At 38.9% G+C, this 18526-nt stretch overlaps 2 protein-coding genes across 3 annotated transcripts in view; one reads left to right on the forward strand and one right to left on the reverse strand.

The window, feature by feature from the left end:
- Window positions 1-2727: 2727 nt before the first annotated feature.
- Window positions 2728-15996, reverse strand: mdh1ab (malate dehydrogenase 1Ab, NAD (soluble)). Its single transcript, XM_036592994.1, has 9 exons — window positions 15898-15996; window positions 10784-10882; window positions 9621-9717; window positions 7686-7861; window positions 6218-6340; window positions 5084-5260; window positions 4642-4755; window positions 4190-4279; window positions 2728-3261 (listed from the first exon to the last, which is right to left on the reverse strand). Exons 1-9 carry the CDS (start codon window positions 15898-15900, stop codon window positions 3139-3141), a joined length of 1002 nt encoding a protein of 333 aa, XP_036448887.1. The 5' UTR covers window positions 15901-15996; the 3' UTR covers window positions 2728-3138.
- A 1800-nt stretch (window positions 15997-17796) lies between these two features.
- The window catches only part of LOC118823411 (WD repeat containing planar cell polarity effector), a 115348-nt gene continuing 114618 nt past the window's right edge, over window positions 17797-18526 (forward strand). For both annotated transcript variants that reach the window (XR_005008527.1, XM_036592993.1), the window contains exon 1: window positions 17797-18018. The gene's annotated coding sequence lies outside the window, so the exon portion shown is untranslated. The remainder of the gene's footprint in view (window positions 18019-18526) is intronic.

Here is an 18526-nt window from a genome sequence, read left to right on the forward strand (position 1 = left end):
CTTCTTTAGACTTTCCAAATGTGCATTATTAACAAGGCGTGACGTCAAGAGCCGCGTGCGCAAGCTCCGCAAATCCTCATTTGAGCGAGAGTATTGTGGTAATTAACTCTTTAATGTCCAGCATGTAAGAAAAATAGCACTGACCGTTTTCTTTTCCTGATTGGTTTAAAGTACATATTTGAATGTTTTGATTTTTTATAATCAAATGTTGATTGCTTAAGTATAGTCTCACGTGACCAACGATATTTAATATTGATGAGTTACATTTTTTCAGGCATGGTTTAGAAAAAACATCAAATTTGTGCTCAGGTAAGCTAAGACACCACGTATATATAAGATGTATGCATATATACATATACATATATATACACATATACATACATTTTTATATATATATATATATATATATATATATATATATATACACTATACACACACATATATATATATATATATATACACACACACATATATATATATATATATATACATATATATATATATATATATATATATATATATATATACTTAAGCTATATATATATATATATATATAGCAATTCACAAATTTTTTTTACCTTTTTTTGACAGTTTTACCATGTATAAAGACACGTGTAGGTTCACTGCTGGTTTTGGATAGTAAATATTTGTGTTGTAGTCATGGTGACCCCTGGTTCCTATCACCACCACTGTAAAAAAACCTGAGCCTATACATTTCTCTCCAAAAAACTTCACCTCAAACCACTCTGAATGACTTTACTTACACCTCAACTATTGAATTATGTATAACTTTGGAAAAAAGTGGAATTCTTTAATAATTAGAATAATGACTTTTAAATGTGGAACACCGACCTCATGTGGCCATCACATGTTACTACAAGTGTGCAAGGTGCCCTAAAACATGGCCATAACAGAGGTCTAAACTCTTTGGATTTCACTTGGATTTCACCTAGTGACAAACTACCACACACACAAAAGTCACTAAGGTTCTGTTTTATTTACTGTGCAGATACACAACAATTCAGAACTGATATAAAGGTGTCCTCAATGCATGTGGTGGTAGGCTCTCCAGTAACAGGCAAAACAAAACAAGACAAAACTGAACCGTTTCAGTCCAAGAGTAGAGTGCATTTCCAAGGCTTGATTGATTGTAGGACTCGTACAGTAACTGAATGTCACAGTCATTTTACAGTTTTACAACTAGTGCGACGTTGGGGTAGTTTCATGTATATGAAGACACATTCCTGAAATTCCTGTTGAACATGTAACAGCTCATTTGAAGGCTTGACAATGACACAAACATAAATATGAAACCTACTGACCATATTTTGACCTATTCCTATGCATTGAGAGTGCTTCCTCTCCTTGGCTCTGTTCTCATTTCTATAGATTCTGTATCAGATGTTACAGGAGAAGGAGGTACTGTGGTCAGTCTGCCTTCTCCTATTCAGCCTCTACAGAGATTTGTGCTCATGTAGACGACCAAAGCCTGTATGTATAGTGCTGTATAATGCTGGTCTAAGGTCAGCTCTCCCATGAGCCTAGATCAGCACCTTATTGTGTTTGTCGTCATACATATGAGGCCAGGAGAGGAAGCGAATAAGAGCTTGTTCTCCACAGCCATGCGTTCTAGAATTCGCAACACGAACAGGAGACGTTCCTATTGGACAATCCTATACAATTCTGTTGGCTTAAAGGGGAATTCCATAGATTTCTCAAAATCCCTGCATAATGAAATGGTTGAGCTATCAGAGTGGTTTGGTGTGAAATGCTTCATTCTAGACAAACTCAGTGAGTCAGATTGTTCACAGTGGTTGTGATAGGAACCAGACATCTGAAGTGTTTCTGCGACATTGAGTGCGTTTACATGCACTCAATAATCCATTTGTAATCGGATTTTTGCAGTTGTCTGATTATTCAAATGGTCATGTAAACAGCATACTCTGATTTCTTAGATCGGAGTAAGGTTAAGAAATCTGATTAAGAAATCCAATAAAGAGAGCTGGATTTTAGTTCAGTGATCAGATTTCTCAGTGCATGTAAACTCTCACTCTGATTTCTTTCGGATTTCTTAGTCTGCACATGTGGGAAAACAGACTGCAGTACTGAGAATAAACAAGCAGCGCTGCCGTAAGACGCAGCAAACCACTTTTGGAGCGACGCTGAAACTGACTACATGCTTGATGAAATGAAAGATTTAAATTTTCTTCGTCTGCTAGATGATGTATGTTCATATTTTCAGGTAAACTGACTTGATTACTGTCTGACTCATGTAGATGTGGAGTTTTCACATTATCTGATTACTGAAGTGCATGTAAACGTGTTGATCAAATTACTGGCAAACTCTGATTCTCTGCAGTTATTGGATTATTAAGTCCATGTAAACGCACTCATTGTTTTATGATAGTTTTGCAATAATCTTTTATGCAGGGTGAAAAGATACATGCAGGCAAAATAGTCCTCAAAAAAAAGTTTTTTTGTTTTTTCTTCAGATTTTCCACTATTTTACCATCATCAACATTCTACATAAAAACTCAGAAGACACGTGTAGGTTCACTGCTGGTTTTGGATAGTAAATAAAATGTCTATGTTTGTGTTGTAGTCATGGCGACCCCTGGTTCCTATCACCACCACTGTAAAGACATCTGAGTCTCTACAATCAACCATTTTCACACCAAACCACTCTGAATGTTTACATTTCAGCCATTAAAATATGCAGCGATTTTGACAAATCGCCAGAATTCCATCCAGCTTAGTCAGAAATCCTAATGTTTGTGAAATACACCCCTGGTTTTGGAGACAGGTACATATGTTTGTGTTCTCCAAACGATGCTCTACCCAACATCTTCTGACCATCCTTAAATCATCAGTAGCTCACAATACCTGGGAAACAGTGAGGAGGTGGATGAATGTGTAGTATGATGGGTAGAGAGATGTATACTTCTACATTAAGTTGATTCTAGAACCACCCAGTTCAGCTGTGGACTACAAGCTTGGAGAAGAAGGAGTTTGAGAAACAGACAGCGAGAGGACAGCGGAGTGCTTTTGGGTTTTGGGAGGGGGGGGCATCTCTCACAGACGTGCGTCTGGAGGTTCTGGAGCGTCTGGGTGGAGTTTTGGGTTCCTCTGTGGCTCTAGTCAAACCCCCAGGAAAGAGAGAGCGGTGTCCCTCTCCTCCACCAGCTCAGTTGCCGTGGCGTCCATCTTGGCTCTGGAGAAGTCATTGATGGCCAGACCATCTACAATCTTCCAGCTTTTATCCTGCAGGAGAAAGACTTCAGTAAGGCCCAATCCTATTTCACCCCTCGCCCCAACCACTTAGCCCTACCCCTCCATTTTGCGAGTTCACATCTAGGGGTAGCGTGTCCCGATTCTTGTTGAGATAGAGGGGTAGGGTGAAGTGTTAGAGCTACATGGCCCTCCAAACGGAGGTTTTTCAGAGACTCACTCCAAACAGAGTTATGAGAAAAAAGAAAAACCAGCAAGACGGCTGTACAAGAGACTAAAGAAACCCACAAATGTAAGTATTCTCTAATAAAAAGTTTCAATAATCATTGTATTATCTTAGTTTAATGTCGTTTCAATGTTTTTGGTTTTACTTTTTTTCTTATCAAGCATAAAATCGCTAGTAGTTCTGATGTCTCGGTAGCTAGCTAACTAAATTTCCCGTTCCACCTTAAATGGTCAAACTGCTGTACCATTTAAGGTGGAATGGTAAAATTCTGTGGGGGTGATGCCCGTAATCAAGTAGCAGTCCACCTTAAATGGTCAGAACTGCTGCACCATTTAAAGCCAGACATATACTGTGCTATTTTAGAAATCTTGTTCTTTGGTGACAGCTCACACTGCACGTTTGAATCGCCCCTCGTGTTTGGCCAAAGCCTGTGATTTATGTGCTCACCCTGTACGACAACACTCAGCCCGACTGACCTGACGCGACATGGGTGCTCACACTGCACGTGAAACGCAGCCTCTACAGACGCTCTGTCTACAGTAAAGCTGTTTCATTCAAAACAACACGCTGCGCCTCCGATGTCCTGATCAAAACAGTGGCTGAATCTCAAATAGCTTTTTTTGCTGGCGTGGTTTGGGTCCACTCGCTCCCTCAAAGGGAACAAATGAATACTAAGTTATTCTGACTAATCACCATTATCCTACGATAAAACATTCAAGTCCGACTTCACTTTACCTTAATGGTGACGGGGAAAGAGTAGATGAGGTCATCAGGAACGCCGTATGAGTTCCCAGAGGAGTAGACACCCATGGAGATAAACTCACCCTACACGGCCAAACAAACAACAAATACAGAATGAACAAATACAATAGATGCAAGTGCACAGAGGTGGGACACAATCTACAAAGAACTGGTCATTCTGGAAACTTTACAAAGCTTCCAAAAAGGAGGCACGGAGGTATTAAAGTGACCAGCAAATGTGGTTGTACAGTTAAGATGCTTGTTTCACTATGAATGGTTTTCCTTAATATATACAGTTTCAGATAAAGGTTTGTAATGTTTATACTGACCTAGGATCAAAAGGTAACCTTTAACCTTTAGAAAACAAACCACAGCTACATAAGATAAACTGATTTCAGATCAGCAATCCCTACACACAGTGTTAGTGAAGACCTCTGTGGGCTGACCTCAGGAGTGCCTGTCCAGATGTCCCTCATGTGGTCACAGATGGCCTTAGCTGCAGACATGGCGCTGGACAGCTTCCGGGCCTTAATGACCGCTGCTCCACGCTGCTGCACCGTCTGAGGACAGGCAACAGACAGAAAAATAAGCATTTAGTTCATGAAAAGAAAGAAAAAAGGGAAGAGTAAAGAAATGCTAGCTAATTCTGCTGGTTTGGTCTGTTGTAAGTGAATGGCTAGACTTCTCCTTTGCCAAATTTAATACCACTTTAATACCAATTTAATGCCAAACTGATGCCAATTTTGATTATGATAATTATCATTATTATTTAATCACCTAAGCTTACTACAAAACTAACTCACCTTGAAAAATACAGCGCTGTAAACATCCACCCTGCTAACGCAAATGTTCTGACTTTAAAGGGTGATATTTGTGAATGAAACTCACAGAGATGAAGTCTCCTTTCAGCCAATCATCATCCTTCACCATGTCGAAGGCGGCCACGTCCTTGCCCTGCACATTGACCGTGCAGTGGTGGACATCGGGGTACTGGGTGGACGAGTGATTTCCCCAAATGATCACGTTCTTTACGTTATCTGCGGGAATGCCACAGCGCATCGCCACCTGAAGGAACCACAGTGAACAGCAGCTTATTACGACTGAACCACAAATAGCACTTTAAGTGAAAGAGATGCATTTAAAGGGCCCATATCCTACATTTTTGTTGTACTTAATTTTTTTTTTTCCATTGCGGTCCATGTGATTTTAGGCACCGAAAACAGTCAGAATTCATGCCTACATGACCATTTCCAGCCTCTCTTTATATCTTAGATTTTAAAGGGGCTGTTTTTGTTACTGTGCATTTAAGACTAATATATGTCCAGATTAAATGTAAGATCCAGAAATTATGGATTTTCTATCTCTTTTTCAAAAGAATCTTAAGATTTTAATTAAAATTTAATTTAAAAAAACCTGTTTTTAATTTTGCTTTGTTTTAAGAAATTCTGGATCTTTTTAAGCAGAATCTTAAGACTCTTCTTTTAAGATGTGTTTTTTTTTTATGAATTTTGTTTCTGTAATGCGCCCTTATTATTATGTAACTGATCTCTGTTCTAATTGGCTGCCTTGTATTGCGTCTCACTCAGAAAGCAGCCAGGACTGAAACAGACCTGCAATAGGCTGAATGGGTAAAAGTAAGTCAATGTGCTGGTTTTTGTGACATCGCAAAGACAGTGAATTTATAACAGGCTGTTTTTACAGCTTAGTTTCCATATATAGAATGTATGGACTGGACAGTGAACAGTATGTTTTAAAACAATGTTAATGTCCTGCATTAAACTCCTACTTCAGTTTTTCATGATATGAGCCCTTTAAAGAAAGTTTATTTACCTAATTATTACTGGCCTTCTTTTAGTGCAATCTATGAGCATACAGTAGGAAAAAAACGGCCAAATACAGAATAACAAAATAACAAGAAATATAAGAGACTAACAAGAAAAGTCTTGCATTTATAGTGCTAATCAATGGTCAGCCTGTATTCCATAGGAAAGTAAAACTGTGGCGAGGTGTGCGAGTGCTGACCTGTGAGCGAGCGCGGTTGTGGTCCAGGCGGGTCAGGCAGGAGAAGTTCTCTTTGGGGATGGAGGGGGCTGACTTAGCCGCGATCAGACAGTTTGTATTAGCTGGGTTACCAACCACTAGAACCTGCACACAAACAGGGACAAACAGAGTCAGAATTTATTCAAATTAAGTTTATCATGAAATTAAAAGATACGTTCATTAAAACTCAACCCACAGTCATATACACCTCTTTCACTTTGCTGAATTAATTCTCACTCGTAGCTCATTGAAACAGGCAGAGAAGGAAACAAACGTCTAAACTGCCTCATCTATAGCTATTCAGGGGCGGCGTCCTTCAGAGGCTGCATTTGAAGTCTGATTGCGTCACAGCGGTGTGACTACGCCGTCCCATTTCAAAGCCTTCTTTATATGCAGCTGAGAAATGTGTCCTTCTTTTCTGTGGCAACAAGGGATCCAACAGGTGGATCCCTTCGCCAGCCAACACATCCCAAGGTTCACTGCATGCCGGCGATATTTTACTATGATTTGAATTTGATGCAAAGTTATTTTCATACACACTTCTCTGCATTTATCATTTATTAACATTAAAACAAAGGTTGTTTAGTTGTTAGAGGGCAGAGTCAATACAGATTTGAAAGGGATGTAAACATAATGAATTATGTAAATAATAATCAAAGGGCCCATATTCTACATTTCTCTTGTATTTTATTTTTTCCTGCCTGTGTGGTTTTATGCACCAAGTTCAGTCAGAATCCATTTAATATGACATTTTTCCAGCCTCTCTTTATCCCATAGAATTAAACAGGCTGTTTTTGTTACCATGTCTTTAAGACCGATATGATATAAATGAGCTCTGTTCTGATTGGCTGCTCTGTATTGTGCCTCATTCAAAAAGCAGTCCAAATAATTTGGAATAATAAATAAATTTCAGAGCAAATGGGAGGGGCTAAACTGCTACAGGCTGAATATATCGCCGTTGTGGGAAGAAAACCTCGTATCTCCATTTTTGATGCTTTTAGGTTTTTGACAAATTTGAAAATACCTGTTGTCCTTTACATTGTATGTAAATTTCATGATGAATGGACTAAAAGAAATGACCCAAAATGACCCGAAAAGTCTGGTTCCATTGACTTACATTAAAAGTAAAGCAAGTTTTTTTCCTTCTCCAACAGCGACATGTAAACGTGTTGGTTCTCATGACATCACAAAAACAGTGAATTCAAAATAAACTGTTTTTTTGCAGCCTAGTTTCCATTTATGGAGCAAACAGCACATTTTGAAAATTTAAAAATACTTTTTTTAAAAATATGTATATTTCTTCAAACTCATTTACGTTAAAAAAGGAGGGAAATTCATATTCCATTATATGGGCCCTTTAATGATATGCCTGTGTAATTACATATTAATAATGTATTCTGCATGTAAATTACACAATGCAAATGTATAGCCAACCGTAAACTTGGGTTACCTTGACAGTTTTCTTTGCGTACTTGTCCAGCGCGGCACCCTGAGATTTAAAGATGGCGACGTTGGCCTTCAGCAGGTCCTTCCTCTCCATCCCCTCTTTCCTGGGCATGGAGCCCACCAGGATGGCTGCATCAAGGTCCTTAAAAGCCACTTCCTCTTTATCCGTGGGAATGACCTCTATGCAAAACACACAGATACATGCTCAAACACCCGGCATTGACCTGCAGGAGTGACCACTACAGTACAAATATCTGCACTAAGCTGAAACATAAACTGTCCATTATCAGGTTTGATCTAGAATTTAATGCTTAAAGCGAAAGTCCGACAAAGAAATTTAATTTTGCACAGTTTCCCACCTTAACACACTTGTATTTGACATGTTTGGTGTCTCAAGTTTCTTTTAGCACTGGAGCTATGAGGCTAACATAGATAGCACGTAATGGAAGCTTATACCCCACCAATTAGCACTGTGCTAACGCCTAAATCATCCAAAACTGCCTCAGACTTTATTAACCTGTTATATGTTCTCATCCTTTTGATTTAGCTATGCAGTTTGTGTGATGCTAAATGGTGTACATAAGCTTCCATTACTTATTAGCAACATTAGCCTCGTAGCTCCTGTGAAATACTAAAAACTTCTTACTTGGCTGGTCGACTACATTTGGGGTAAACAAGGAAAAAGTGTGCAAATTTTTTGAAAGTATCACTTTAAAGGGCTTCTTTAAAAAATAAAGGTATTTAAAGTAAAGCATAAACCTTGTTGAAGTCCATTTATGGAAACTATGCTGCAAAAAAAAACAGCATGTTTTGAATTCACTGTTTTAGTGATGTCACAAGAACCAACACATTTACATATATCCACCTATTTAGCCTACAACAGTTAAGCCCCGCCCATTCACACTGAAGTTCCAAGCAGTGTTTCTGCTCTGAGTGCTTTTAGAATGAGCCAATCAGAACAAAGCTAATTTACATTACTGTCTTAAAGGCACAGTAACAACAGCCTGTTTAATTGTGAGGAATAAAGAGCGACTGGACAGTGGTCATGCAAATATGAGTTATACAAAACTACACAAATGTTACAAGAGGACTTCAAGGCGAAAAATACATGGAAAAATGTGGATATTGGCCCTTTAATGCAACCATTAACATTAATCAGTATTCTGGTTTCAAGTAGTGCTCGTACAGGCGGTCAGTTGCATCTCTGCAATCTCCCTGCCCTCGCTTACGCCTTACTGTTTATACAGAGTGAGCGCAGGGGCCTCTTGCAGCAGGGACGGACACAAAGACGGTACGAGAAGCTACATACCGCTCACAATGGTGTTTACAGAGCAGCCCATCTCTGAGGGTCAGCCACAGGTCAGTGACATTACTTTTACCATTTCATTCTCAGATATGGCTGTTACTTTCTTTAATATAGTGGTAAATAATGGTGTGGCAGCCTGAAGCCATCAGAGGGTGTAAATCTGTGACCTCAACAACAATGTGATTGAATTACAAAATGATTTGTATGCATTAATGTAAAATCTCAAACTTCATCATGATTATTTTTTATTGTTTCAGAATTAAATAAAGCTTTTATTAAACAGAATTAATTAAAAAAATACACTGAATTCACAGATTATATAAATGACAAAAAACAATCCGCCAAGCTGTTGTGGATTTTGACCTTTAAAAATATCCTGAGAACAGTGTGTTAGCAAAACATATACCATTACAATGTTATTAATATTAATATTATTAATATTATAAAGCAATTCTAACACTGAAGGCAGTTGAATCGCCACCTTCAGGTGCATTTTTGCACATGCAGTGCAGAAGCTGAAGGCAGTACAGTGAACAGAGCGTGTCTGTGTATCCATGTGTGACTGTGTTGTTTGTGTGCTTATGCATGCAAGATAATGTGTGCATGTGTGTGCAGGACGCTGTAGCAGTTTACCTTTCAGCAGGGGGAGGGCACAGTCCTGCAGCTCCATGACGACACCTTCCAGCACCGGCAGCATGGGAGGGATGTCCAGCAGGATGAGGGCGAGAGGCTGAAAAAAAGAAGAAATAGAATAAATAAGAAGGCGTGTGAAAAAATATACAAAAATCAGGCAGAGAGGAGGGCGACTCCTGTTCTGTTGAGGGCTTTACCGATAACGATATAAAACTTCTGTGACCGATACAGATTTTAAAGGGGAATTCCACAGAATTTTCAGAATTTCAACATAATTCAATACTCGTTTCATATGAAATGCTCCATTCTAGAAAACTTATTGGTTCAGTTTTTTTTGCAGTGGTGGTGAAGGGAACCAGACGTCCACAACACAAATATAGCCCTTATGTTTACAATCCAAAACCACCAGTGAAGCTACACGTGTCTTCTGAGTTTATATGGAACGTTGTTGATGGTAAAACAGTGATAAAAAAATTTGTAAGTTTTCTTTGGGGACTGTTTTGCCTCACAACACCCTGCATGTACCTCTCTGCCAATACTTTATCTCAAAACTATATTATATTTCCGATTTGAACTGTAACCAGTAATTAATGTTAAACAGTGTTTTTCTGATTTAACTCACAGTTTTGGTATAAATACTGCAGTACTGGGGAGGAGCTACCCAGAATTCCTTGGGGTTTTGGCCTCTATTAATTAGCTCTGTAGTCCTGGCTTTGCCACAAACAAAAACTATTTATAAACATGTTATCAGCAATATTTTTGCCGATACTGATAAAAGTGCAGGTCATCAGTCTGGGCCAATATTACCGTTCAAGTGATGTATCAGTCGGGCTTTAAAAATCCTGTTAGTAACAGCTACTGTTATTCAAATATGAGGATAATTACTCGATCAGGTATTCAAATGAGGGCTGTGTGGCTGTAAGCATAAATATAATGTTGTCGCTTCTGTGCTTTTCTTTTTTTTTATTCCTAATCCAAACATTTTCTCATTGAATATTCAAATACTATTCATTTAAAAATGCAGATATTTGAAAAAAAAACATGTTGAAAAGTCCATGACTATAATATGCAGTGCAAAACTGTAAGCCTAAAATGCTGTGAACGTCCCCAGCAGCTCGTAATGAGAGGAGACAGAATATCGCATAAGCTCAAACCGTGCTTACCTGATCTCTGCCAAACACATCTCCCTTCGCGATGCTGTACAGCAGGGAGTAGGCAATCTGCCCAGCAGCACCGGTCACCAGAACTCTGATAGTTTCAGCCTGTGGGTGAGAAAAATAAAGATTTATTGAGAAGGTTGTATATTAGTCATTAAAAAAATATAACAAGTCAAAAACAGTCAAACTAATGTCACAAGCTATAAATGAAAACAGCCAATTACCACAATTTAGTGTCATTTATATCAGTGGCTACCAGCTTCCATTCACTGATTTATTTATTTATTTATTTATTTATTTATTTAAAGTCTTCTCATATATTATGGTAAAATTTATATTTCACTATAGGGCTGGGTGATAAAACGATAACGATAATTATCGCGATATAACTTTTCCTCGATAGAGCGTTACGACATGTTCGATATAATACACCACTCTCACACCTCCACGTTTTAGCGAAAGCCCTGGTGGCGTTTTCTACTGCAAGGAAAGCGACACTACTCTGCTGTCGCCAGGAGAGGGCGCACTTCCGAGTTTTTTTACATGATTAGAGAGGGAGGGGGCCACGAGTAAAATGAGTCTTTAGCAACGGCTGAAATGCGGAGTTACACATTCCCTGTTTGAGTGGAGCGACCGGCGATCTGTTCTCCTGTGACCGAGTGTGAGTGACGAGATCAGTGGAGTAACCATACTGACCTGCAGCGAACTCACCTCTTTCTGTACATCCTAACCAGCTTTAGCAGCGTTAAATCACAATCACAATCACAATCACAATCCTCACAACTACAGCGCTGTTACAGCGCTCGGACAGTCATATTTTAGTATGAGTGCATTCCCGAGCACCGAAAGTGAAAGAAAGAAGTGGGTTCATGTAAATTACAGCCCTGATTTAAACGAAAGTAAACTGAGGAAGCTGTGAGGCATTGGAGAGCGGGAGAGCGCTAGCTTTCCAGGCTAGTTGTTTTTAGCAGCTGGCTAACTTGAAGCAGCGCTCCGTCACTCACACAACACGGAGAACTGATGATACTGTAGATCAAACACGACACAAAAGCACCGCTTTCAGTTTAAACGGACCTAAAAGGAGGACTCTGTTTGTGTGGTGTTGATATTTTGATATATTACTATTACAAAAACAGCCATGCTTTTCCAGCTGGTAGAAACAGCTCACCAGACACTTTCTCCCACTCTGCCATGACAGATTTGTGAAATGTTCCACTGTTTGGTGAGTGTCTGTCGTGTTCCGACCATAAGGATAGTTTAAAACAGCAGTTAACCCCCCAGGACCAAAAATCAGCCTTCATACTTGAAAGAAATAATGATTTGACATTAATCGCAGTATGTATCGATATCGAACGATATAAATTTTGTTTATCGTGATAACATTTTTGGCCATATCACCCAACTCTATTTCACTATTAGATACTTTATTTTCACTTTCAACTTTTTTTTAAGCTTTCTCTTTTATTTGTATTTATATTTCATACTTATTTTATTTGTGTATTTTCTTAAATTAATGCATTCCGGTCTTTAAGCAGGAAGATACATACACTATGTATGAAGTTGGCAAATATGATTCAAGATTATATTTGAATCATATGTGCTATTATACTATACAAGGTTATACTGTTATGGTCATAATTTGATTGAAACAAGCCTCCATTCACTGTTAACCTGGGGTGGCTGATCAGGCCAAAATATAACGTCCTGATTCTTGAAGGCATTTTCACGATACATGATATGTATCACAATTTCATTTTTCTGTCTGATAAGTTGGAACAGAAAAGCACAGAACCAGTAGAGCCACATTTAACAAAAGTACAAAAAACTATGAGTAGTGATTTTTGTTTCATACACTTCATTGCACTAAATACAATTAAACAGGATTAATTATGCTCTCCTTGTGATGCAACACGCAGTCGTTCACTGTTATAGGCTTTTCCGAGCGGATTGTAGATTAACGTCTCACGATAATGATAAAGAATCATAGTGCCCACCACTATGTTAGCCACATTAGCACGTCTGGCCATGTTAATCCTATTATTTGGTTCCTAATTTCTTTTATTGGGTTCAGTTTGGTTCTGTTGTGTTGTGTGTTGGTTCAGCCTTTGCGCTGCTTCACTGATGATCACTCCTTTTACTTCAGAGCTTTTTCATTTAATTTTAAGAGGAGAACAGAACCTCGAACACTTCAGTTGTTATGCTTATAGATCAGTGTTTCCCAGCCCTGATCCTGCTCCCATAACGCCTGATCTAAATAATCAGCTCATTAACAACCCCTTACTGAGAAGAGATGGTTCTTCAAGGGTTCTTTCGTAAAGACTATGGCTCTCTATAGAACCCTGACCACTCAAAGAACCATATGCCTGCTTAAATGGTTCTTTGCATGGTGAATTGGTTGTTCAGATTGATGGAGAATGTATTGTATACAAGCTTAATGTCATGATAATAGCGAAACCCTTTTGGTGTGACCTAGAACCGTTTTGAAAATAGCTTAAATGGTTCTTTGCATGGTGAAATAGTTCTTCAGATTGGAGGAGAATGTGTTGCATATGGTTCTATGTAGCACCAAAATGTGTTCTGGTATTGCATACTAGCTTAATATCATAATAACAGCAGAACCCTTTTGGTGCTACCTAGAACCGTTCTCAAAAAAGCTAATGATTCTTTGCATGATGAAATGGTTCTTTAGATTGGAGGAGAATGTGTTGTATATGGTCCTATACATTCTACATAGCACTAAAACAGCGTTCTGCTATTGTTATGATATCAAGCTTGTATACAACAACAGAAACCATTTTGGTGCTCTATAGAACCATATAAAACACACTGTCCACCAAACTGAAGAACCATTTCACCATGCAAAGAACCATTTAAGCATGCAAATGGTTCTTTGAGTGTCTTGGGTGCTGAACAGAACCATTTTCTATACTAAAGAACCCTTGAAGAACCATCTTTTTTAAGGGTGAGGTTGTGTTAAAGCAGGGAAAACACTAAATAGCACAGGACGATGTGCCTCCAGGACACATCCAGCATCTGTAACAGCAAAGGGTTCCACTGCAGTTCTATAGAGAACTCAGTTATCCTTTTTTTGCAAGACTTATTTTTTACTTCTACTTTGGCCAAGTAACCACTCTTTCACAAAAGTCTGACTTTAGGCTCACACCACATTATGGGGCCGTCGAGGGATGGAGGTTAGGGAACCAGCCGTGTTTGAGGGGATTGAACTGAAAGGTCGCCGGTTCGATCCCCTGAGCCGACAGTACATGACTGAGGTGCCCTTGAGCAAGGCACCTAACCCCCAACTGCTGTGAATAGGGCTGCCTACCACTCTGGGCAAGTGTGCTCACTGCCCCCTAGTGTGTGTGCATTCACTAGTGTGTATGTGGTGTTTCACTGCATGGATGGGTTAAATTGGAGGTGAAATTTCCCCAGTGTGGGACAAATATGGTGTGTTTAATGAAGTAGAATTAGGATTTTAAAAATTATCACAACATATATTTAAAATATTTAAATAATTTTTTCAATACATGCTATGAAAAGTTTAGTTTTGCTGAGATTTGATAAATTGCAACAGTTAAAAAAAAAGCCATGTTTAAAAAATACAATAAAAAAACTATGAATATGGTAGTTTTCCTGTTACTGTTTACAGTTTAACATACTGCACTGCACTAAATCCAGTGAAACAGGCCTAATTGTGCTCCCACTTTTCTTTAAGCACTGACAATATACACAGTGTGCTCAGAAAATCACATGTGGCATCAATAACAATAAGTATCATCCTATTGCCCACCCCTAGGAGGAACACTAAAAACTCTGCAGTGCTGTGACGCAGACAAAGACTTATAGGTCAATTTAATCTCAGCACCTGGAACGGAAGAGAGCCCAAGGCTGATCCATGTGAAAATGTAAAAATAGAGCTCTGCCCTGCCCATGGCAGCCTGACATCTGAGTGACGTGGACAGTTACAGTGCAGGATTATTTATAGCCCGGCAGTGCAAAAGCTCCCATTCATTCAAACACGAATCCACTAAAATCTTTAGACTCAATTCAAAAAGACTGTTGGGCAGTAGAGACATGCTGGACAATAACTGGAGAAATCTCAACAATATCTATATCTGTCCTTCCAAGCAATGTCACAAACCACATTTAGAAAACAGGACGTGTGCAGGACAGCACTTTGACATTAAAGGGGAATGCCACCAACATTTCAAAATTTCTGAATAATTCAGACCTTGAGATGTAAACAAGAGTGATTCAGAGTGGTTCGGTGTGAAATGGTTCAGTTGTCTTTACAGTGGTGGTGATAGGAACCAGGGGGTCAACATGACACAAATAAAGACCTTTTATTTTACTGTCCAAAACCACTGAACTTCTGAGTTTTATATGGAATGTTGGTGATGGGAAAATATCTAAAAAAACTTAAATAATAAGTACTTTTGGGACTATTATGCCATAGAAGACTATATATACACACCCTTTTAAGAAACAGATTTTAGGCCCAAAATCTTCTCAAAGGTATCATAAAACAAGGTCTCAGACATCAGGCAGAGTATTTATAACTATTTCATGTAATAACTTTCTGTGAAGGAGCTTTTAGAGGTGGACGTCTGGTTCCTATCACCACCACTGTGAACAATTCTGTCTCGGTAAGTGTGTCCAGAACTGAGCATTTCACACCAAACCACTCTAAATGGCATTGTTTACATCTTAAGCATGTAATTATGTAGAATTTTTGAAAAATGAGTGGAGTTTCCCTTTAATGCATAATAATCATATGATATATAATATGTAATATACACTAAAGTATCATTTTTTACTCAGCAGTTTGCATTTCTGGCTTGTTATATTCAGACAGTTGCTTTGCTACAGCTACGTGATGCAACTTTGGTCCTCAATCTCAACAACCTCAACAGCCTCATATGCAGGCTGGTCTGTGACATAACTTGCTGTGAAATGTCCAGAGAAGTGCAGCAAACTGCATTAAACCCAATGCCTGCACTGGTCAGTTCTCATAGGCACGCTTGGAATTAATAATACAAACTGACTGTGCGTTATAATACCATTAATAAACAATTCTCAAAGCTGCAGTGGCTTAATAAAGCACGCAGATGAATACTTACCATGTTCTACTCTTTGTCCAGCTCTCTCTCCCTCGGCCTGTTTCGGAGGTCACCTCTATTTCTTACAGCGGGGCGGTCACGAGGCAGCGTCAGGCGTCAGGTGGCCGCTGCGCCTGCGCACGAGCAGCAAGGATTTCTGGGCCTTGTAGTTTAAAAGACACGATTTGGGGTTCATCGCGTCCGGGGTTTGAAATACGTTTCCCATGAGCTTCTGGTAGAAGGGCACGACTCAGAAATTGGGTTTTTTAAATATGTATAAAATAAATGATACAGGAAGCAGACATTACTCGTAAATTATGTAAAAAAGAAAGAAAAATCAAATAAAAATAGTGGTAAATTCGACGTTTGCCATAAACCCCTTCATGTCGGACGTAGTCAGAGATAGTTTTAGACACAGAGACCTCCCACTCTGATGTGTAGGCTCGGCGCTGTGTAGAGAGAGACAGAGAGTCCAAAATGAAGGAGTGAATGTGCTAAACGGCTAAGACATATTTTATATTTCAAACATATTTCTGATTCACGAGGCTGTAACGTGCTTTTATGTATAAAAATACATCAACATGTTATATCAAAACATTAACTAAAGCATGGTAATATCTTTTCGTTTTTGAATAGCAATGTTTTTGTGAGGGATGCTAGCATTGCTAGCCCAGCTAAACCCTGATGAAAAAAATCATAGAAACCTTTTAAAGTTTCTGTTGTCCTTTCCAAAAGCAAAATAAGGCACTGTTATTAGCCAGAAACATATTTAAAGGGGAACTCAAAATGTCTGCACAATTTAATGGTTAAGATGTAAACAGAATAATTCAGAGCGGTTCGTTCTAGAGAAGCTTACCGAGTCAGAATCGTTCACAGTGGTGGTGATAGGAACCAGACATCCACCTCTAAAAGCTCCCTCACAGAAAGTTACTACATGAAATGTATATGAATACACTGCCTGATGCCTGAAATATTGTTCACAAGGGTTTTGTGATAAAGTTTTAGTCTAAAACATATTTTAATCCATTTATTTTAATCCATTCATGGTGGAGGGATACATGGAGGGTGCTGTGAGGCAAAATAGTCCCCGAAGAAAACTTATTATTTAGATTTATCACTATTTTACCTTCATCTGCTTTCCATATAAAACCCAGAAGACACGTGTAGGATTTGGATAGTAAACAAAATGTCTATATTTGTGTTGAAGTCATGGTGACCCCAGGATCCTATCACCACCACTGTAAAGAAATCTGAGTCTGTAAGTTTCTGCACAAATGAACCACTTCACATCAAACCACTCTGAATCTGTTTATCTCAAGGACTGAATTATTCAGAATTTTCTAAAAATTGGTGGAATTCCCCTTTAAGCCAATACCATCAGGTGTTAATCCTAACAGTTCTGATTGTATTTTTTTTCAGCAGGAATATACTGCTATATAATAACGAAGAGGTATTGTATGTATTTATAATATGTTTGTACGCTTGTCCTTATTTTAGTATTAGCGTTATTAGCTAGAACCACATTTAACAAACGATTTTAGCCGCTTCCATTCATTTCTATTCATCTTAAGACTCTGTCTCTCGGGCGCCGCCTATCGCCTTTATAATGTATTGCAGTAATGTTTACTACAATGGGATGAATGCTGGTCAGCTTCTTATTTACCAGCTTCTTGTTCGAATTTTCCCGTTCCACCTTAAATAGTACAGCAGTTATTATTGTAACGCGTCAGGCGCCAGAATGTAACTGATGCACTATTTAAGGTGGAACGGGAAAATTCGAACAAGAAGCTGGCGAGTAGGAAGCCAACTTCAGGCTCGAATACATGAGACTCTCCGGTAAATAAAGAAAAAACAGACTGCCACGGAATCAGTAGAGGGACCCGGTTACAGTTGGTTCAAACTTTACCGTAAATTTTGGACTACAGGCTGCCGAACTGAGACAGTGTTGTTGTGAAGAGAGCGGGTTGCCAGGCAGCGGAGAAATCCTGATCCTGCAGTGATATGTCTGCTTTTTCCGAGTAGACGAACAGCAACAAATACAAGCTGGTTGGCTTCATATGAGCCGTAATGAGCGTCATCTGTTCCAGACTGTAACCCTTCGAGATTTCGACAGACTCGTCTACAGATTGTTCACAGACTGGGGTAAGTCAGTCAGTCACTATACATGCTGGATTCATTCACGTGTTTGCTGTGTTGCTTTCTTTCCTGACTCTTTTTAGCTGCTATTTTGTTTGGAACAGTTTGTTTCAAAGAACTTCTACTCAATCCTGGCCGCGCATGTCATGCAATCGTAGTTTCTTGTGCGGTGAAACTTTTGCGTTTGAACGCAGAAAAATCTGAACGTTTAAAGGGTAAACATTGGCATCTTTCGTCACTTGGGATTCTGTTTACTAGTTTTAAGGAGTTTATAAACAGAGGAAACCTGTTTTAATATTACTGCACCATTTGATATCACTGTACCACCAGCCTGTGTGGAAATACCAACCCCACTCACTGGCCACTTTATTAAAAACACCTACTTTGTACTTCCACTAACTGGCCACTTTATTTAAAACACCCACCTTATGCTTCCGCTAACTGGCCACTTTATTTGAAACACCTACACTGTGCTTCCACTAACTGGCCACTTTATTAGAAACACCTACGTTGT

This window comes from Colossoma macropomum, unplaced genomic scaffold (genome assembly GCF_904425465.1).
Source record: "Colossoma macropomum unplaced genomic scaffold, Colossoma_macropomum, whole genome shotgun sequence".
Classification (NCBI taxonomy): domain Eukaryota; kingdom Metazoa; phylum Chordata; class Actinopteri; order Characiformes; family Serrasalmidae; genus Colossoma; species Colossoma macropomum.

Coding starts and splice junctions, on each gene's coding strand:
- mdh1ab (XM_036592994.1), bottom strand. Junction 7,862..9,620: donor TGCCCTCCCCCTGCTGAAAG/GTAAACTGCTAC, acceptor TGTTTTGCATAG/AGGTCATTCCCACGGATAAA. Junction 3,262..4,189: donor CTTTCCCCGTCACCATTAAG/GTAAAGTGAAGT, acceptor TTTCTCCTGCAG/GATAAAAGCTGGAAGATTGT.